This window comes from Anolis carolinensis, chromosome 1, assembly GCF_035594765.1.
Source record: "Anolis carolinensis isolate JA03-04 chromosome 1, rAnoCar3.1.pri, whole genome shotgun sequence".
Taxonomy (NCBI): Eukaryota; Metazoa; Chordata; class Lepidosauria; order Squamata; family Dactyloidae; genus Anolis; species Anolis carolinensis.
In genome coordinates this window covers 314,378,918-314,401,109 of record NC_085841.1, presented here as the reverse complement: position 1 = coordinate 314,401,109, position 22,192 = coordinate 314,378,918, and the positions used below count along the sequence as shown (strand labels likewise).

General features: G+C 40.1%; 1 protein-coding gene across 3 annotated transcripts in view; it reads right to left on the bottom strand.

Annotated features, from left to right (window-relative positions):
• The window catches only part of ccdc9b (coiled-coil domain containing 9B), a 71,610-nt gene that overhangs the window by 33,319 nt on the left and 16,099 nt on the right, over positions 1-22,192 (bottom strand). For all 3 annotated transcript variants that reach the window (XM_008116835.3, XM_008116834.3, XM_008116837.3), the window contains 3 exons: positions 21,863-22,018; positions 15,366-15,518; positions 4,040-4,114 (listed from right to left, as the gene is read on the bottom strand). In XM_008116835.3, coding sequence (XP_008115042.2) covers positions 4,040-4,114; positions 15,366-15,518; positions 21,863-22,018 — 384 coding nt within the window. The remainder of the gene's footprint in view (positions 1-4,039; positions 4,115-15,365; positions 15,519-21,862; positions 22,019-22,192) is intronic.

The following is a 22,192-nucleotide window of genomic DNA, read 5'->3' as shown; positions in this document are numbered from 1 at the left end:
GTTGTGAGCCTCCTCGAGTTCCCTCAGGAAAAGGGGCAAGATAGAATTATTAATTTAATAATAATAATAATAATAATAATAATAATAATAATAATAATAAAGAACAGCACCTGGCAATCAATTTTCTTCATTATCTCTGTGAAAACATTTCATTTGCAGAAGGATACCCAAGGTCATGCTTTGCTTTCTGCACCCTCTGGTGTACAGTGTGCTGAATAACACTTGAAAACTTTCCGCTGGAATGAAATTACCAGTACAGTAGAGTCTCACTTATCCAACATAAACGGGCCGGCAGAATGTTGGATAAGCAAATATGTTGGATAATAAGGAGGGATTAAGGAAAAGCCTATTAAGCATCAAATTAGGTTATGATTTTACAAATTAAGCACCAAAACATCATGTTATACAACAAATTTGACAGAAAAAGTAGTTCAATACGCAGTAATGCTATGTAGTAATTACTGTATTTACAAATTTAGCACCAAAATATCACGATGTATTGAAAACATTGACTACAAAAATGCGTTGGATAATCCAGAACGTTGGATAAGCGAGTGTTGGATAAGTGAGACTCTACTGTAGTTCCGATTGCACCAGGCTGAGGGCTGATTTGCCCAACTACCAGCTTCTAGCTTTTCCTGTCTTCAGTCCCTAACCATTTCCTCCTGACACTGGGATGATTGTATAACTCATGGAGAGTTATACAATCATTGGAGAGGCGAGGGCTACCACATGCATCCTAAACCCCTGCCCATCCTGGCTGGTGAGAGAAGCCAGAGGGGGATTGGCCGAGTGGGTGAAGGCGGTGGTGAATGCCTCCCTTCGGGATGGCATATTTCCAGCGAGCCTTAAATTGGCTGTGATCAAACCGCTGTTGAAGAAGCCATCACTGGACCCCACTCAATTGGAGAACTATCGGCCTATTTCCAATCTTCCCTTTCTGGGCAAGGTCATGGAATGTGTGGTGGCCGCGCAACTCCAGGCATTCTTGGTTGACACTGATTTTCTAGATCCGGCACAGTCTGGTTTCAGGCCGGGGCATGGTACCGAGACAGCCTTGGTCGCCTTAGTCGATGATCTACGCCGCGAGCTGGACAGGGGGAGTGTGTCCCTGCTGGTTCTGCTGGACCTCTCAGCAGCCTTCGATACCGTTGATCACGGTATCCTTCTGGGGCGCCTTGCTGGGATGGGGCTCGGAGGTACTGTTCTGCAGTGGCTCCGGTCCTTCCTGGAGGGTCGATCCCAGATGGTGTCCTTGGGGGACACCTGCTCGGCCCCACAACCATTGACTTGTGGGGTCCCGCAGGGTTCAATACTGTCCCCCATGTTGTTCAACATATACATGAAGCCGTTGGGAGAGATCATCCGGAGTTTCGGGGTGAGGTGTCATCTGTACGCAGATGATGTCCAGCTCTGTCACTCCTTTCCACCTGTCACTAAGGAGGCTGTTCAGGTCCTGAACCGGTGTCTGGCCGCTGTGTCGGACTGGATGAGGGCTAACAAATTGAAATTGAATCCAGACAAGACAGAGGTCCTCCTGGTCAGTCGTAAGGCTGAACAGGGTATAGGGTTACAGCCTGTGTTGGACGGGGTCGCACTCCCCCTGAAGACACAGGTTTGCAGTCTGGGGGTTCTCCTGGACTCATCGCTGAGCCTGGAACCCCAGGTCTCTGCGGTGGCCAGGAGAGCCTTCGCACAACTGAGACTTGTGCGCCAGCTGCGCCCGTACCTTGGGAAGTCTGAACTTGGCCACGGTGGTCCACGCTCTGGTCACATCCTGGCTGGATTACTGCAACGCGCTCTACGTGGGGCTGCCTTTGAAGATGGCCCGGAAGCTCCAATTAGTACAACGGGCGGCAGCCAGATTGTTAACTGGGGTGGCTTACAGGGAGCATACTACTCCCTTGTTAAGCCAGCTCCACTGGTTGCCGATATGCTACCGAGCCCAATTCAAAGTGCTGGTCTTGGCCTACAAAGCCCTAAATGGTTCTGGTCCAATTTACTTGTCCGAACGTATCTTCCCCTATGAGCCCACAAGAACCTTAAGATCTTCTGGAGAGGCCCTGCTCTCGGTCCCACCTGCCTCACAGGCACAGCGGGTGGGGACGAGAGACAGGGCCTTCTTGGTGGTGGCTCCCCGGCTGTGGAACTCCCTCCCCAGTGACATTCGGCAGGCCCCATCCCTTTTGGGGTTCAGAAAAAAACTGAAGACCTGGCTATGTACGCAGGCATTTGAAGAATAAGCATGTGTTGGCTTCGACTCGGTCTGAATTACGGCTCTTGTATAATGTCCGGTGGATGAATGGCAAAAGCACTTTGCATTGTTTTAAACTTTGTATATTTTATGACTATTTTATGATTGTTTTAACTGTTTTAATCATTTTAGTTTATTTTATATCAGTATAATGGCATCAATTGCCACTTGTAAGCCGCCCTGAGTCCCCTCGGGTGAGAAGGGCGGGGTATAAATAATTGAAATAAACAAATAAATAAATAAATAAATGTCCATAGTGCACTTCAATGAGAGTTGAACACAGGATAGGAAAAAGGTACGAATGTCTCAACCCTCGAATACTCTGCTTCATTTGAAAAGGTGCTGGTGTTTATGTCAATTTTTGTGAAGAGATGGCTGTCCAGGTGGCAGAAATGGTCAACATTTTTTACAGTTACCCCCATTAAGCTTTACAGTATTTCTGGCACTGCAAGATGTTGTTTATAAAACTATTTTCCTTTCAACTCTACTGTATGCCTGCAAAACACGATGGACTGTCTAAAAACATCACTCTCGACTTTTGTAACAATTCCATTGGCATTATCTTCGAAAAATCCTGCAAATCCCTTGGAAATACAGGCAGACATTCTCCAGGTCTGACTAGCCACATAGCATGACCATGACTTTCTCTCCAATCTAATTGGCCATGTAGTTCAATGCCATTGTCCTATTCCTTTTCTCATCCTCTAACTAGCCAGGGGAGTCTCTAGTGCACAGCAGGTTAAACCGCTGAGCTGCTGAACTTACTGACCAAAAGGCTGGTGGTTCAAATCCGGGGAGTGGGGTGAGTTCCCGCTGTTAGCCCCAGCTTCTGCCAACCTAGCAGTTCGAAAGCATGCAAATGTGTGTAGATCAATAGGTATCGCTCCAGCGGGAAGGTAACAGCGCTCCACGCAGTCATGCCGGGCACATGGCCTTGGAGGCATCTACGGACAATGCCGGCTCTTTGACTTAGAAATGGAGATGAGCACCAACCCCCAGAGTTGGACGCGACTAGGCTTAAAATCAGGGGAAAACCTTTACCTTAACCCTTAACTACCCAGGATTATTGTTATGCATCAAGGAAAAAAGGATAGAATAAATGGGCACAAAAGGATAGTGTTGAAGTAGCAACAAAGATATCTTTAAAAGAAAGGTTGAAAAAAGTAGACATTATCACAATTCAGTTCTTAAAAGAGAAATAGCTTCCCTTGAAAGCCCTACTTTCAGCCTGAACATCAAATCAGAAAAATAATTGCAGTCATTCGTATTCAGCTGGGAGGGAAAAACAACTGCAAAAGAGGAAGCATCAAAAGCATTTGGATGATAACTTTTCCTATTCTATTCACTCTGTACCTATACTTATTTGTCATGGCCTTGAGCTTGTACAATAAACTATTTGATTGATTCATAACCTTTCCACCTGTCAAGAAATAAAAAATATTATTGTATAGAACTCCTTTCTGTAAGAGATCTGGTTCTTAATCCACTTTAAAAAAAAAACACACACACACACACAAATGAATCCATTTTCATATGTTGCATCATTTGATGGTATTCAGTGCATGGATATTGAGCTATGGTCTTACAATGTAAGATTGCATTATTATTGTTGTTGTTGTTGTTGTTGTTGTTGTTCATACTCCACTTTTTCCCTCCACAAAGGAGACTAAAGATATTGTTTGAAGTAGCATATGTTTTAGCAAGAGGATGTATATGTAAGCACCCTTGTTGTTATTATTTGCCATCAGGTCAGATTGAAATAATGGCCTGAAAGACAGTTCTTACCTTTCTGATGACTCCACTCACAGCATGCTTGTCTCCCTCTGACCACCGCCTCTCCATTGGTCGCTTTTCATCCACCTGCAAGGACCCAGAAGGTGACACTGATTCATTCAGCATCAAAGAAACTTCAGTTCAAATTATGGGGGGCGGGCCAGAGATTACTTTGCCAGGAAAATTTTAGGATCAAATTTTAGGAACAGGCAAAAGAGGGAGAGGGATTGAGACTAGGAACGACTCAAGTAGATTTAACCACAGAGGGAAGGAAAATATTGTGAAACACAATGTGAAAGGACAGGAAAACAGCAAACATCTTACCAATTCCCTTCCAGTCCACCCTGATGCCAGAAAGCAAAAGTAGAGCTATAGTTAAAAATTGTGTCTGATCCATCAATAAAAGCATGTTCAGTCAAAAGTGGGATTCAGGCAAGGGAGAAGAAAGAGAGGAGAGAGAAAGAGACAAGGCACAGAAGGGAATGAGATCATTTTACTCCTGCTAAGCTCATGCCTGCACTCACTAAACAAGTATGAGTACAGGATAAGAGGCATGACAGAAAGCAAAGCTAGGTGTTTTCACTAGTGAAAAATACAACATTGAAGATGGGTTCTCTCCAAAGTAACCTTTAATGTAAAGCATGTTTCATTCACAGAATTGCTATTTAGTTATTTAAGCTAAAGCAGGGGTGTACAACCTGTCACCTGCATGCCGCCACCCAAGTCTTCAAATGCAGCCCGCTTGGGTTCCATGACAGACTGCTCTTTCACCACTTTTTCATATGATGGATATTATAACTATATTGTATGATAAATAAATGAAATATCACGACATGTTTATGTGTTATGCAGTGCAAATGTATACATGGGATTGAAAGACAGTGGGGTGCAGTGGTTTGAGTGTTGGAATAAGATACTGGGAAGACCAGCGTTTGGATCTCTGATTGGTCATGGAAACCTACTGGTGGTCTTGGACAAGAAATGCTCTCTAGCCTCAGAGGAAATCTGAAAAATCTGCCAATAAAACCTCTCAGGTCTGATGAAGCAATGGCTCAGGCAACAACATCAACAACAGTTTTTGGGATTAAATCCCAATGAGTATGATGTCTGAACTGTGGGAGATCAATCTCACACTGCTCAAGTCTGCAGTCCTCAATAAGAAGCAATGAGTCAGCTTTAGGCTAGGCTGAGATAATCCCCCCCCAACCCCCAACCCCCACCCCGAATGTCTGTTAATGTATCTAGTTGTTCGTTCTCTCTCTCTCTCTCTCTCTCTCTCTCTCTCTCTCTCTCTCTCTCTCTCTCTCTCTCTCTCTCTCTAATCCTCTCATTTTCTAACTAAAACCTCATGTTTCCTTTTTCTGCTTTTTCCACCTTTACATGCAGACCTCTCTCTCTACTCTGTTTGTTTGAATAAATATAGTGTTTGGATGTTTTTTCCTCTTGTTTTTGAATCTTAGAAGAAATGACGTTAAAGAGAAGCTTAGACCCAATTCTTTGCTGTCAAAAATGTAATTATTATATATTTTTAAATAAATCTTTTGAAACTTTAAAGATTGAACTCTGCATCTTTGCCTTCTAAGCTCAAGAATTATTTTGCAGCCACTTCAGCTTCTGCTTGCTGTGAGCTGACTGCTCAATTAAATATCCTATTTGTATTTTTGGATGCTCTGCTATTTCTGAGGAGGAATTCCCTAACACTAACTATGTACCAAATTACAATGTGGAAAAAGAAAAATCTAAATACAGATTAAATGGTGAATCCTTCCATAGGAAGTCACACACTGCTTTGGTTAAGTCCAGTAGAAATATTTATACAGGCAGTCTCCAAATTTTGAACAAGAAATGTTCTGTAAGTTTGCTCTTAAGTTTAATTTTTATCTAAGCCAGAACTGGTACATGTTTATCTATCTATCTATCTATCTATCTATCTATCTATCTATCTATCTATCTATCTATCTATCTTTGGATAGCATAAGGATTAACACCCCCTGTGGTGTTTATTTTGCTGTCTGTGCTCCTGTTCAGAAGATTTCACCTCACTTTTTGTCCCTGTGAGAATTGGATTTTGAAAAATGTGGCTTGTTGTGGAAACAAAGATTGGCAATAAAGCTTTAGTGGAAGCATATTATCCCCGTGATAACTCTTTCAGAAGCAAATTTCTGTTCCGAGAGGTAGATTTCTACCATCCTGTTGTCTTACCCCGTTCTTAACTGAGTCATTTTTATTTGTATTTGTAACTGAGGGACTGCCTGTATATGTTGAAATATTCATATATGTTGAATATGGATAACATTTCAAATGGGCTGCAAAACTGCATCCTGTTTTAAACAAATGGAAACAATGCCTGATTATCCTCTGATGAATATTTTATGTCCAGGACAACTAGTAGTCAACATGAAAAAAAAGCTTTTATTATTTCCACTTAATTGAATGAAATAGTTTTGATTGGTATCACTCCTCTTACATTTTTCTCTCTGAAACTGTCAGTAAGGATGCAACATAAGAGTAATTCAGTATTCTCCAGGAAAGAGTTGTCTCAGATTATTTTCTGTTAGATGTATTCCCTGAACAGATGGACAGCTGTGCTCCTGGGCTGAACAGGTAGCACACTTTATAGCATGGGGAGGCAGGCGCAAGGTCACCACCTTTCCTGCCTTCTGGTTAGTGAATTAATATAGTCAGTTGATTCAAGGCGACAGGAATAAAGATATTCTCGAGTTGATTTAACAACATCTGAAAACAACATGTGAGGTAGGAAATCCTAGTTCTCCTGAGTTTTAAACATGAATAGAAGTCTAAAGTACAAAGAAGCCAAATCCCTGGGGTTGTTTAAAGAAACAGAGGGTGCCGAGGAAGCAAGTCAGAGCTTGAATGAGCATGTTCTATTTTCTACTAATTGCTTATGGAAATTTTTGAGTTGAACATGAAGGCTAGAGCAAAGGTAGAAATAGAATTGTAGAGTTAAACAGATTGAATAACATTTATCCAAAAAGCTTCAGACCAGAAGTGATTCGGATTTTGGAATATGTGAATTTTCATGTAAGTACATAATGTAATATCTTGGAGATGGGATGCAAGTCTAAACATTAAATTCATTTCTGTTTCATATACACGTTATACGCATAGGCTGAAGGTAATTTCATGTGCAATATTTGTAATAATTCTGTGCATGAAAATAAGTTTGTGTACCTTGAATTATCAGAAAGCAACAGTGTTACTATCCTAGCCACTCATGTGTTGAGTACAGTCATCCTTCTACATATGCTAGGGACCCCCATGAAAGTGAAAACCCGGCACATTTTTTTACCCAAGGGAATACCTCTCTAGAGCCCATTTGCACTGACCATTTAGGTGAGTGTAGGTTAGGATCCGTCCCATGGTGGCCAAATACCACACAAAGCTGATCCACAGAAACGCAGGGGAAGGCCACTTTAATGCGGTCTAACTCCAGGTTACCAAATATCAGAGGAAAGCCCAAATTTTGCCCAACTTCATGCCAGTGGAGTCAGTTGGGCTGGTTCCCAAAAGGAACCGGCTACAACTGTCCCCACTGCCATTCTGTATTCCCTGTGATCAGGCAGCCTGGGAACACAGGATGGCAGTCCCCGCCCCACATGTTGCAGCGGTATCAGCCACGACAAGGCTTCTACCTGTTCCCCACTGCTTCGTCTGATGTTAACCAGGGTGAGGGAGCGGGAGAGGATGAGGAGTTCCTCCTTCTCCCTCCCTTGGCACCTTGTCGCTCTGGCTGATGTCAAGGCAAATGATAGGGAACAGATAAGTTCTGTGTTACAGCCAGAGGCTTCCATGACATGGGGACCAGGACAATCGTTTCTGCAAATCACACACTCTTAACCTTAGGATTGCCTCAAGTTGGATATGAACCATCAACAACTGTACCCTATGTGGGGATGCCTTTGAAGAATGTTCAAAAAATTCAATTCCTCCAAAGAACTGAAGCCAAATTACTAATGGGCGCTGGCTACAGACAGCACACAATTGACGATGCAACAGTTCCACTGGCTGCCAGTCTTTCTGGACACATTTCAGAGTGATTGCTTTGATTTATAAAACCCTATATATCCAGGTCTAGGGTATTTTGAAGGACTGTATCATCCTATATGAGCCTGTCCGAGGTCTATGATCTGCTGGGAAGATCTTTCTTTCTGTCCAGGGTTTCAGGCTGCCAACTTTTTTTCAATTTTTTTTCAGTAGCTTTAATAGTAGAGTAATCTGTAGATATTGGCTGGTACTGTCAGTGCAGGATTTACATGCTGTGGAAATATTAATCTGCTGACTGTACAGATGTTAAAAGGTACAAAAAGAGATGTGACTTACTTTATCTGGTCAGTGGGCAGTTTGCCCAGGAACAGATTATGATCAGTAGGATGCTGGGATTCTAATAGTTCAAATTGTAGTCAATTGGCAGGACATTTTACAGAAAAACTTCTTCCTGTCTGTGCCAGCTTCCGTACAATTGCTGATCCTGACGCAGATTATGCAAATTTATCCTCTTCTTATCAGTTATAGTGGATACATTTCAATTTGCCCATCTCAATGATGTGGATAGGATCTTTGGATAAGTGAGACATATCACACATGTGCTTAGATAATCAATTGACCAGTCTCCAATATTCCACTCCCGGGTAAGTGCTGCCACATGTGGTAAAATCATGTCTCCAGGAGATAATATGGATCATGCTGATACAATGAAATCTTGATTTGTGCCTGATGCTCACAAGCAACTCTTTTGGACACTATCCATGTTTGTAAAACAATAGAAGAGAACTTATTCTTTTTGGTGCTGCTAGATCTCTCAACAGGTTCTGGTATCACTGATCATTGTATCCTTTTAAACCATCTGTCTTTGGGCCTTCAAGAAGAGGCAATTTCAGCAGAAGTAATGGAAAATTGTTCCATGATGTGCCTATATTATTATTATTATTATTATTATTATTATTATTATTATTATTATTATTATTATTATTATTATTACCCCACTTTTTCTCTCCACAAAAGAGACTCAAAGTGACTATGTAACATTGGTCTTTCAGGTCTCCAATCTTCCACCCCTCGGCACCTTCCCTCCATATTCTCCACAATGAATCTGTGTAGATGTAAGCTCTTGGGACAAGTTTGTTTTTTGGTTCCATCATTAACAGAGATATGTTCAATGTAGATACAAGAAAGTGCCCTCTCTGTGGCTGCTCACAGACTCCACCCTGGAAGGCCATGTTAGCTCTCTCTCTCTGTGTAGTCCATTCACCACCAGGCAAATGCATTTACATTTGGTCAGGAGTTTGACTTTTAATCTATTCTGTTCTTCTGGGTCTTGGGAATCGTAACTTTTTAAAATAATATTTTTAATTTGTTTTTATGCTTTACCTGAAATTCTATTTTACTTGCATTTTGTGATTTTATTATTCTTAGTTACGCCAGGCACCATTTACAATGGAGAGTGAGATATACATTTAATAAGCAAATGTTTATTTTGTGGAGTGCCTTATTTGTTCTTCTCAATTGCTCCTTCTGTTCTGTTTCAAGAAAGGAAGTGTTTGGAACTGAGTGGTCTAAAAGGGCTCATCTCTAGAAATTATTCTATTTTTCCTCTTCATTGTATCTCTGCCATCACATGGCACTTCTTTCTTTAGACAGGAAACATATTAATTCATGATATAGTATAGGCAGTCCCGAGTTACAAATGACACATAGTTAAGAACAGGGCTGAGACAACAGGGAGTGAGAAAAACCTACCCCTAGGAAGGGAAATTTGTTCCTAAAAGTGTTATCATGGGGAAAAGATGTCTCCACTGAAGCTTGATCACCATTCACAACAAGCTAAATTTTTCAAAATCCAATTAATACAGGGACAGAAAGTGAAGTGAAATCTTCTGAACAGGGAAAAAGACAGCAAAACAAACACCACTGGGGTGTTAAGTCTTATCTATGCTATCCAAAGCTTGTGTGTGTGTGCACACATGTGTATAGACATATACATATATATAGATACACACACACACACATATTTGGCTGGAATTACACTTAAAATGTCCTCTTCTACATACAAATTCAACTTCTGAACAAACCTACAGTACCTATCTTGTTTGTAACTTGGGGTCTGCCTGTGTATCTATAAACATTATTCATAAAAAGCCAATAAAGAGTCTACAAACCACAGAAATTGCCCAATCTAAACATGATGGGCTGGATAGTAATTATCCATCATGCTTCACTGGATCTGGATATAAAAGCTTGAAGCTCTGAGGCACTGTTGCATAAAACTGTGGCTTGTTAAATGCTCACATTTTTTTTTACAAAATCTCAGCACACAGAGAAGTCTCCAAGGAAACATGATACTAAAAGCCTCACAAAGAGATGAATTACTCAACTCTCTGCTGACAAAGGAAGATATTGGTGCCAAGGAAAAGTCTTGGGCAAGCAATGAAGGAGTTCAGGATACAGTAATAATAATGTTTCTGCTTCTTAGACCATGGGGATTTGCTTGATTCTCTTTTAGGGGAGAGAGAAATGAGAAAGCAATTTCATTTGGTCTCCACTGAAGCAGAGAGAGAAACAGAGAGGCTAATGATGCCAAATATCAGGAAGTTTCTGCGGTTCATTAGTTTACATTGACTACATGTATCACCTGACAACTGCTAGGGATGTGTGTTGGTAAAAGAAACATTAAGAATCACAGCAAGACAGTCTGTTGGCGTAAAGGGATGAAGAACTAGACCGAGTTGAGAAACTTTTCTGGGATCAAAATCTGGTTCAGTTTTGCTTGATATCATTAGATGGCTTTGGGCAAGCCTATCATACCTCTCAATGTTGCTGTTAAGATAGAATAATACCTCTCAATGACTTTCTGTATATCTTGATGTGGAACAAGTGTTCCCCACAATATCATTGGGTTACAACTCCCATTATTTGTTATCAATGGATATGCTGATTAGGGATGGTGGGACTAGCAATAACAACTGGAGGAATACATATTCCCCACTTCTATTCATATTGATCTGTCCAGTCATTCAGACCTCTTTCCAATGGCTGATTCAGTGTCCCTATTTAATCTTTGAGATATAACAGACGGGTTACAGAGACAAGGCCTTTTGTATGCGGAGACAAGATGTAGAAATTCTATGTTTAGTTTCTATGTTCCTTACATGGCCCCTGTGGTCATTTGTGGACCCACCACCAAGTCTTCACACTTGGAAGACAACCATACTCGGCCACGAATGATAGCTTATGATGAAGATGTCCTGGCCCAACATTTCTGGTTGCTTTATCAGGCACAGCAAAAACAGTGTATGTACAAGCAGCAGGTTTCAATAAGCTTGCTATTGTTGGTGTTTAAATCCATTTTTTTCTATGCTGTTTTAGTATGATGGTTCACTTAATAATTTTAGATGTACTCTTTTAAATTTTCCTAGCATTTTAATAGACAGAATATTGGAATAAACCAATTAAATGTATACATTTAAGAGAACATCCTACCTCCAATATTATTTTGGGTGGCAATATTTTTCCTCTCTTCTTTCATATTGCTTCTCAGAAATCATGGTTCATGTGGAAACTTTTGCTCAAAATCTTACTCCACATTTACCTAAAATCATTTGCTTGAAACTGTATATCCTTGTATTCATCATTTGATATCCTGTCCTTCCATTTCCCTATTTTTCCCCACTGTCAAAAATTAGGCCTCTAAAGCAATACTTTTATGGCCCTGCAAAGGAAGAAATATTTGCAGCAAGTGGTTCAGCTCTGTGGCTTCAGCTCCCTCTGGGGTTATAGCATGATATCGCATGTCATGGCAAAATCACCTGCCTAAAAACTCTTTGTGCTGTTCCAGTTAATTGGTCGTTCAGAAAACCACTTAGCTTCTGTTCACTTGTTGCAAAACTCCAGGCATCCTGAAGTTAGTTCAGGATAAACTATTAGTTGACTGGGAAAAATGGCACTTCCCCAATCCCCACATCTAATTTTTATGTTTGAGATTATCCTTCTTTCTTCTTCCAAGTGTACCAAATAGGAAGGGATGCCATTTAAATTGGGGCAAGCAACTCATACCCAACTTCTGAGCTATCCAAATTTGGCAGAGACAATCTCAATTAATCCCCCATTGTTCCATGTTTTCAGCTGCTTTTTAAATGACCAAGGAACATCAGTGTAATCAGGTGGAAATGTATTAATGGGGAACATGCAACCTAGGAGAGGTGGCAGCACTTTGCTTTTGCCTGAAACTACTAGGATGGACAAGATTGCACCTGCTTCTGTCCTCTCCTGCCTCTGGGTGAACTGTTTACAAACTACCTTTGCACTTTGAATTCAGCTTGCAGAAATGGTGACAAGCTAAGGACAAAGGGGATAGTGGGAGGAGAAGAAAGGAAACCTGGAGCTCTTTGAAAAGCATCTGGGAAGTGGGACAAAAGAGGATTAATCGGGACTCTCCCTGTTGACTTGAAGTGGTTGTGGAGTATGCAAGCCATTGCCCAAATATTCAGCGGGAGCTCACTCAGACTCAAAATAGGAAATAACCCCCTTCGGTACTTCAGTATTTGTAGTGTCTATGTTTCTCTAATAAACATCAACTTCATGCCAAAGTCTACACAAAAAGACATTTTGCTGCCAAGTGTACTTGCTGAAACCCTTTTCAAACTCAAAGCTGAAATGTGCATGCACTTCATGTTGGGAGGCTTTGCCAGCCCTGGACGCAAGAACAATAGCACACTGTTAAGAACATGCTGGCTGCAAGAGGCAGCCATGAGTTCGTTCTGCTTGCCATCTCTCTCACCACGATTTATACTCTCCTTTTCAGTGTATCTATCCATGCGTTCCCTGCAGGCTTGCCATCCATTTTACCAAAGAAAACAGCCCCTGCCCATCTGGAACTGTCAAAGTCTCACATGCTCCATCACTCACCATACCAATACCAGGATTTCACTGTATTTCTTAACAGGGCAGAGAGTAGACTCGGCCACTGAGTTATGACGTGCTGCATGCCTTGTTGTTTTCCTGTTAATCCTCATTAGAGGATTGTCGCTTGAGCATTATCAATTTAAGAATGATGATATAAAGTTGACAGTGAAAACTAGAGACAGATCTTGCATCTTTATTGTTTGTGCCTGGTGGCATGACAAGCAACCCTTTCTGAAATTCCCTCTCCTACATAATCATTTAACATACAGAAGTCATCTCCAGGTTTCAATCTGGCTATACTACTGATGCTCAAGCTCTTAAATCTACCTAGAAAACCCTCCAACAAAACACAAACTAACCATATCAAGGACTGTTACTACAACTTCTAGTATCCCCTGGCTAGCACAGCTATTAAAAATAACTTTGGCATGAGAGATCATTCCCTAACCGAATTGAATCATAAAGATGCTATATTGTATCCCAATTAGAAACCAGAATAGCCATAGAAAAAAACTACCAGTAAGTCATTTTCTCTTTTAGTAAAGTTTTCAAATATTTTCCCTCCTGCATACTTAGTTGCTCAGTTTCTAAGACTGGCTTCTTTTCATTTCTTTTTTTTAGCTGGACTTACTGTAGTGAAGTTAACAAACTGTAGCAGGTGATGTGTTTGGCATCATTCCCTATCATGCTAGAAAAAACTTTTCATGTTAATTTTCTATGCTGTTAAAATAACACCATAGTAACCTCTCCAAGAAACTACGGAGGAAGCTACCGTATCCTGTTGGCCTTTATGCAAAATATATTTAAGAGCGAAACTCCTAATTTAGTTGGAAATAGTATCTGTGGCCAATTAAATATCTTTTGATCCATAATTTTAAAAATGGAACTTTTTCATTTTGATTCAGAGCTAAAAACACATCCCTTTTGTTTTGAGATGAGCAAACAATACATTTTTTTGAATATCCAAATAAAATGCTTGTTTATTTGCTGCCAAGAGAACACTTTATCATCAAAGCTGGTCTTGTGCCAGGTCACCATGATATTTTCAAAAACCAATACACAAAAAAATCACTCTGCCAGAAAATATAAAACCATTTCTCACAGCCCACCTTGCATTTCTCCTGATGAAGCAATATGGAGATCATAAAAGCTTGCTCTTGTTTTTGTACCCTTTGGTTGGCCAGCTAACAAACAAAGGAGTTTTCAGCTCCTCCTCCATGCATATTTCCAACTGACTATTGCATCTTCAGATTATGTGGGTATACAAAGGTGGAGAGAGATAGCTTACAGCCAAGGCACCAAAAATCCACTGGGAGACACAGAAAAGTTTTAGGAAATACTGGTGCCAGAGTAGGATGAAATTATTGAGCATGGATGACTTGGTGGACACTTCTGAATCATACTATTTGCATCCATTCTATTGTTGCCCCTGTAACCACCTGTCCCACCACAGTACTCAATTGGCTTCGTTTTGACTGGGAATTTTAAACTCGCATCTTGTGTTTACTGTATATTTTAATATATGTATTTCATAGAAGTACATTTTAACATTTGTCTTTTACATAATGTTTTAAAATTATGTGTTTTTAACTGTTATACCCTGCCTCGAGCCTTAAGGAGAGGCAGGTAAAAAATAATAATAACAACAATGTATACTTTCTCCAGCCTTCATTTAGCTAATCAGCTAAAAGATCTCAATTTCTCCAATTAAAACAGATATAGCTGGGCTATGTACTTGGGCTATATTGGCTGCTTCGCTATCTCAGTCATATCAGACAGTGCGCCTGTGAGGAGGGTTACTCTCCTAGAGCCATTCCACACAGCCATATAACCCAAAATATCAAGGCAGATAATCCACAATATCTGCGTTGAACTGGGTTATCTGAGTCTACACTGCCATATAATCCAGTTGAAGGTGTATTTTATACAGCTGTTTGGAAGGGACCTTAGTCACATTTACTGGGCATCCTCTCATCTTGATTACAACTGAGTATGCACTTTGTTGTCGGCACACTGCCAATTACACTATACTATCAAGTTCATTACTTACTTTCATTTTTTATCAAGCATTCAACTTATCTTTATCTATATTAGATAGGTTACAGGCCTGGATATCGTATGCATCTATTTTCATAAAATGCTATCATCTAATACATATCTATTAGCACTTCAAGAACTTAAAGTAGGAAAACAGAATTCTGATAATTGGCATAGCTGGAGAAGACTATTGTGTAAAAGTTACGAGCATCATCTCTGTATTCTGTCTTAGAGGCTTGTTGCGAGAATAAAATGGAGCACTTTGAGCTAAACAGATAGAAAGCCCAATACAAATACTGTATATGTAACTAGCAAGCAAATGAAAAATATTAATTGTAGGCGATATAAAAGTCTTGCAAGCACCGATCATGAAGTCACTCACTCTGCCCTTGTTATCCATTGTAATTGCAATCTGCATTCTTCTTCCTCTTCGGAAAGAAACCAATTGGTCCATTTCTTCTTCACTGATGTCTGGCCCCTCTCCTGGGCTCACAAGGCTCTCTGGCCCCCGCTTTTCACTGACAACTCGCTTTCCCTGGGAAAAGGTAAATGGCAGTTATCTTTATTTGCACAACAGCCCTGTCAGGACATCTCTTTCTCTCGGTGAATTTGATACACTGAAGTTCTTGATGAAATGGAAAATCTTGTCTGGCTTGAATCATAAAAGGAAACATAAGGAAAGCCAGGTGGAAACCCTTTCTTTTAGGGGTTCCTTCACATTAAAATACATTCCTGAGCTGAAGTGCCCCCTCCCACCACCACCACAGATTACGTATAAAGACCCCAGACCTTAAAGGTAACATGTTCAGATAATGGATTTGTTTGGAGCTTATATCTTTGGGAGGAAAGGCATTTTGGGAAAGGGTCTCCTTGTTCCTTCCTTCTTGGACAGAGAGCTTAACATCCTGACAGAAATGTCCATACCTTCTGCTTTTGGAGGCCTCTTGCTGAGATCACCAACTAAGTTTGCCTAACTCCTATTGAGATGAAATCACCGAACCCTAGCATTCCAGGCTTGGCTGAAAGTTCTCTTTTAGACCTCCCAGAATATGGGATTTTAGCCAGAGCATCTCGTTAGTTTGTTTTCTTTCTTAAAATCCTGGCTGTGGCTCACAGGACATTGTTTAGTCTGCCTTCCCTTTTTGCAACTGCCCCAACTGTTCAATGTTCCTCTTCTATATTTTTGTAGAAGTATCTGGCTTCCATATGAGGGACTAACAAGGAATTCTGGCTGCTGCAGGCTGTATTTCAGAGGAAGGCAATGACAAACCATCTCTGATAGTCCTTGACTTAAATAAACTATGGAATTGACTTGCAGATACAAGCATATTAAGCAATGTGTAGCAGGTATAGTGAAATATGGTCTTATAGCAAAAGCAGGAATAATTATCCAGGATGCTCTTGAAATTTTTTTTAAAATGACTTAACACTTATTGCTTTATCCATCCTGAGAGTGGAAAGAAGAGTGACAAAAGAAGTGATTACAAGAGACCCTAAAACTGGTTTTCATGTGTGGGAGGAAGCTAGCAACCATTCGTAGTTTAATTAAAGTTTTAATATTTGCATTATGCATTGCTTACAGTATCTGTTAAGTGCAGTGTGCAGTTTTATAAATCCAGTACTTTATCTATTTATTTAAATATTTGTAAAAATGGGTATATCTTGCCTTATATCATGAGAACTCAGAGCAGCATTAAACTGAAGTTTTAAAAAACCCAATACAAATACAGTAGAGTCTCACTTATCCAAGCTAAACCGGCCAGCAGAAGCTTGGATAAGCGAATATCTTGGATAATAAGGAGGGATTAAGGAAAAGCCTATTAAACATCAAATTAGGTTCTGATTTTACAAATCAAGCACCAGAATATCATGTTATACAACAAATTTGACAGAAAAAGTAGTTCAATACGCAGTAATGTTATGTTGTAATTACTGTATTTACGAATTTAGCACCAAAATATCACGATATATTGAAAACATTGACTACAAAAATGGCTTGGATAATCCAGAGGCTTGGATAAGCGAGGCTTGGATAAGTGAGACTCTACTGTAATAAGAAATGTGAATTATTTTTAACCAATTGCTTCTGACATCATCCTAAACTTGGATTAGCAGTGGTAAATTCTAAGAATTTTCTAGCATAATTTCACAATGTTGTGATCACTTAATAAAGCTTTGCAAAGTGACTTTTTCAAATAATAACCTCCTGAATATCTCAGACTGTTGTGAAGTTCTGGGAGTTTTAAAAAAACCAACAACTGTTTTCAGCTTTATTTCTAAGTACCCATTTTCTTTCTTTGGCTCTGACATGTCACTTCTGATTCTGAGATAACAAAATCTAAACATGCCAAGGTATCTGCCGCTGCCTTCTGTAAGATTATTCTAATCAGTTCATATAATTCTCAGCACATATGCATTCACAACCTAATGGGATGTGTTGTTTTGATTGCTGCCATGAGTTGAGCAGATGTCCTCCCCAAACTGACCCCAAAGACGCCTAGAGAGCGCTTTCTGAAGTGGCTGAAATGAATGTGCAATCCAATCTGGCAGTAAATGACTGAAGGATCACATTAGTCTGAGTGCATGCTGCTTCTTTTTTGTAACCGCTAGAGTTTAATATTCATGACAATAATCCCTAATTGGCTAAAAAGCTGCACATTATGTAGGAGGAACATTCTCACAGAGATTACCAGCCAAGGGCTCACTTGCTCGGCCGTAATAATAATATGGATTTCAATAAGAGGTCAATTACTCTGGAAGAAATGGTGTGTGAATACCAAATAAGCCTTGCTTGCTCAAGGAACTCATTGGGTGGCATTGTAGACTGTGCTGGGATGAGATATTGGGGAACCAAATTTGATACCTGTCTGAACATGAAATTTATTGCATGGTTCAATTAATTTTGATGGGTTGGAATGCTGGCGAATCACATTCAACATCTACTTGTGTATGAGATTTATGGGGTATTTTTGAGCAAAGCATTCCCTGAATAGCACAAATCTCATGTGTTGACATGGACACGAGATCTCCTATAGTTCCTAGATCTCAGGGCTAGACCCATCTTTTCTGGGCCATAGGATGAGAAAAGCAATCTTGGGGCAAGAGCACTGTACTGAAGATAATTTCTCTTTTTTTCTGCAAACTGTTGGCTATCCCTGCTGAAGTTTGCATTCATGTAGAGACTCTTCAGAAATGTCTTTCCCTCTCTCCTTTGTCTCATTTACTAAACTTTTTAAAATGTAGATTTCATCCTCTCAGCAATAGTGACTGATGCTCAGTGAATATACTTAATGATATCACCAGGTCTCAGGTTTGGGACTGCAAAATCTCAGAGATGCTCCTGGTCTGGCAATGCTTTCTGAGATCAATAGAACTGATTCATAAGAAAGAGCACACAGCTTTAAGGCTAAACAAGGGAAGAGAAACCTGTGCCGTTCCAGATGCTGTTGTATTCCATAAAAATCCATCAGCAAGCCAACGGTTAGAGCTCATGGAGAAAGAGTCCAATAGCATCTAGAAGGCCACAATTTCTACCCTCCCAGTCTAAGAGTGCATCCACACAGTGCAACAACAACAACTCTTTATTGATTAGTCAATTTTGACCATATCAAAACAAGTGAAACATACAAAACGTACACACTTACCCATACATACAGTAAAACCATGTAAAACCATGTATAGATACAAAGCATCCCGGCCTAAACCTTACCTTAAGGGAATAATTAATTTTAATCTTTTTATTCTGTATTTGCACAACTACCTAGGAGTGGGTTGGTAGGCATCCACACAGTGCCTAAAATGCACGAGCACCCGCACTTTTACATGAGGCGTCCAAACGACGCCTCAGGTAAAAGTGAATTGATTTGCAACAAAGCAGGAAAACTCTGCTTTGTCCCAAATTAATTTGATATCTGGAAAGACCCAGGTCTTTTGAGATGTGGGTGCTGTATGTATTGGGCACGGGGATTGCATCGCACAACTTCCAATTCCAATCCATGCAGCTATCTCAGGATTTTTGGGCTCCTGGAACCCAAAAACCCAAGACAGCCTCCACCCCTCCCAAAACCCCTTTAAAATGCCTTAAAAAGAAAAAATCACCCAGCTGGTATTTCCCAGCTGCCGGCCCTCTTCTGGTGCATCATTTCTATGTGCCAGGAGAAAATCGCATTCAGAGCACCCTCAACAGACAGCCATCCAGCCTCTATTTAAAAGCCTCCAAAGAAGGAGTCTCCATCACAGTCCGGGGCAGAGAGTTCTCCTGCTGAACAGCTGCCTGGTGGTGTCATCATAAACAGTAGCCACGAGGTGGCACTAAATTTAGATTTGTCCCAAAGAAATTAGTAATTTCACCCTGATCTTGTTTAAGAGCAGGGGTCCCCAAACTAAGGCCCGGGGGCCGGATGCGGCCCTCCGAGGTCATTTACCTGGCCCCCGCCCTCAGTTTTATAATATAATATATTGTATATACATATAATATTGATAATAGTATTATAATGTAATACAATATAACACTAATAATAATACCATATCATAATATTAATTATATATTCTTTATTACATATAATATTACTAATAGTATTACAGTATAGTGGTATAGTTCAATATAGTAATACTAGTTGTGCCCAGCCACGCGTTGCTGTGGCATTGTCTAGTGGTGTTGGTGAGAAATTGTTGAGGTAGTGGTGGTATTGAGGTTGCTAGGAGACCAAGTGGGCGGAACTTAGCCTTGTAACTGGCAGCAATTGAATAAAAACAATTATTCCTCTCTCTCTCTAATTAGGACTTTATTTTTCTTTTCTTTTTGTTGTATCAACCTAGAGCCATGGATGATGGGTTGTGTTGTCAAATTTCGAGGTTGAGGGGCCTGTAGTTTTGTTGTTTTGTCCGCTGCCCTGATGCCATCACTCTTTTATATATATAGATATAATGCTAATATTGTGCTATGCTAATAATATAATATATTGTATGTACATATAATTTGTAAGCCACTCTGAGTCCCCTTTGGGGTGAGAAGGGCATGATACAAATGTAGTAAATAAATGCAGTAAATAAATAAATAATAAATAAATAAATTTTAGACTTAGGCTCGCCCAAAGTCTGAAATGACTTGAAGGCACACAACAACAACAACAACAACAACCCTAATTAACTTGACTATCTCATTGGCCAGAAGCAGGACCACACTTCTCATTGAAATCCTGATAAATGTATGTTGGTTAAAATTGTTTTTATTTTTAAATAATGTATTGTTCTTTCATTGTTCTTGTTGTTGTTGTTTTTGTACTAGAAATAAGACATGTGCAGTGTGCATCGGAATTTGTTTGTATTTTTTTTTCAAATGATAATCCGGCCCCTCAACAGTCTGAAGGATTGTGGACCGGCCCTCGGCTTAAAAAGTTTGAGGACCCCTGTTTAAGAGGAAAGAGGATGTTAAATAAAACAGACTCACTTCCAGACTCATGGATCTGTCAAAACTTTCCATGACACAGAACCTTCAGTATTTCAAACATGTGCACGCATATTCTGAGTTCCTTCCACAAGATGTTTCATGGCCACAGAGCTCCCAATTTTCATATGTAAAATATTGTAAGGTATGGTATAGGAATAAATACACAAAAAATAAAATACTAAGTAAAATAGAGAGCACCAAAAACTGTTCATCTGTGAGATCCTGCAACATTCCTGAAACCCACCAACTGATCTCATCCATCTTTACTCATTTATTAACAAAAATCTTGATGATAACAGAAACACTAGGAAATTGAGGAGATCTGTATGCTTTTTCCTGCATAATGGAGGTCTGAAGAAATTGTGCCACTAGTGATATTTCCTTTTTGCTGGAAAGAGGAGATTTAATTTTCTATACTAAAGGGGAGATGTGTGTGAGTATAGGTAGTAGGTAGGTGAATGGATGACGGTGGACAGGGAGATCGTGTAAATGCAGAGCTTTCAAAACTTAAAATGCATCTACATAATTGACACCACTTTGCCCTGGCTCAATGTAATCAAATCATCCAAGTTATTGTTTTAGAAGCTTTCACTGCTTTTTTTCTTGTCAAGAGCAACTTGAGAAACTGCAAGTCGCTTCTGGTGTGAGAGAATTGGCTGTCTGAAAGGATGTTGCCCAGGGGACGCCCAAATGCTTTTTTGATGTTTTATCATCCTTTTGGGAGGCTTCTTTCATGTCCCTGCATGGGGAATTGGAACTGACAGAGGGAACTCACCCGCTCTCCCTGTATTCGAACCGCTGACCTGTCAGTCAGCAGTCCTGTCGGCACAAGGGTTTAACCGATTGTGGCACTGGGAGCATCCCTTCATTGCTAAAAAAGGCTGATGCCTCACTAAACCACAAATCCCAGATTTCCATAGCATTAAGTCATGACAGGCAAAGTGGTGACAAACTGCATTCACTTTGTAATGTAGATACAACCTTATATAACTCTAGGACCCGTAATGCAAAAGAGCAACCTTCCAATTTTGTGTAACAATATGGATTTCTATGATTGATTGTATAGTATCTGTGTATGGGTGATGGAAAAGATTAAATCCCTGACAACAGCTACTGGAAAAAGAAGGATGTGAGAAGACTGCACTAAGCATGGGAGAAAGCTGATCAATTATTTGGTTTTCTTTCTGTCTTTCTTTCTTTCTTTCTTTCTTTCTTTCTTTCTTTCTTTCTTTCTTTCTTTCTTTCATAGTGCCCAAATGAGGGAAGGAATTGCCAACAGTTTATTAAGAAACATCAATCTAGACTGTAGTTTTGAGGAAGGGGAGAAATAATATTTTTGAAATTTCAACAAATTAATTCATTTTCCTTACTATATGATTCTGAAGAATCAGTCATGTTCTCCGCATACATACACAGACAGACACACTCACCTTGGACTTATTATCCATGGTAACTGCCAGCTGAACCCTCTTTCCCATCCTGAATGTAAACAAGTGATCGCCTTCTTCATCCTCCTCCTCCTCGCTGCCAACTGTGAAGCCCGAGGCAGGAGAGTTTCCCCATTTCTCATTTACAACTCTTTTCTCCTGTAAAAGAGGATACAGCTTCTTAGGGAAAATGGCCAGCAATTTTCCATATTAATCTTAATAGTTGGAGAGAAGAGACTGTGGCCTAAATCCAACAGAATCAATGAGACAATTCCTATTTAAAGTGTTCTGATTCATTGGCCCCACTATAATTGGGACTCACAATTTGGATTT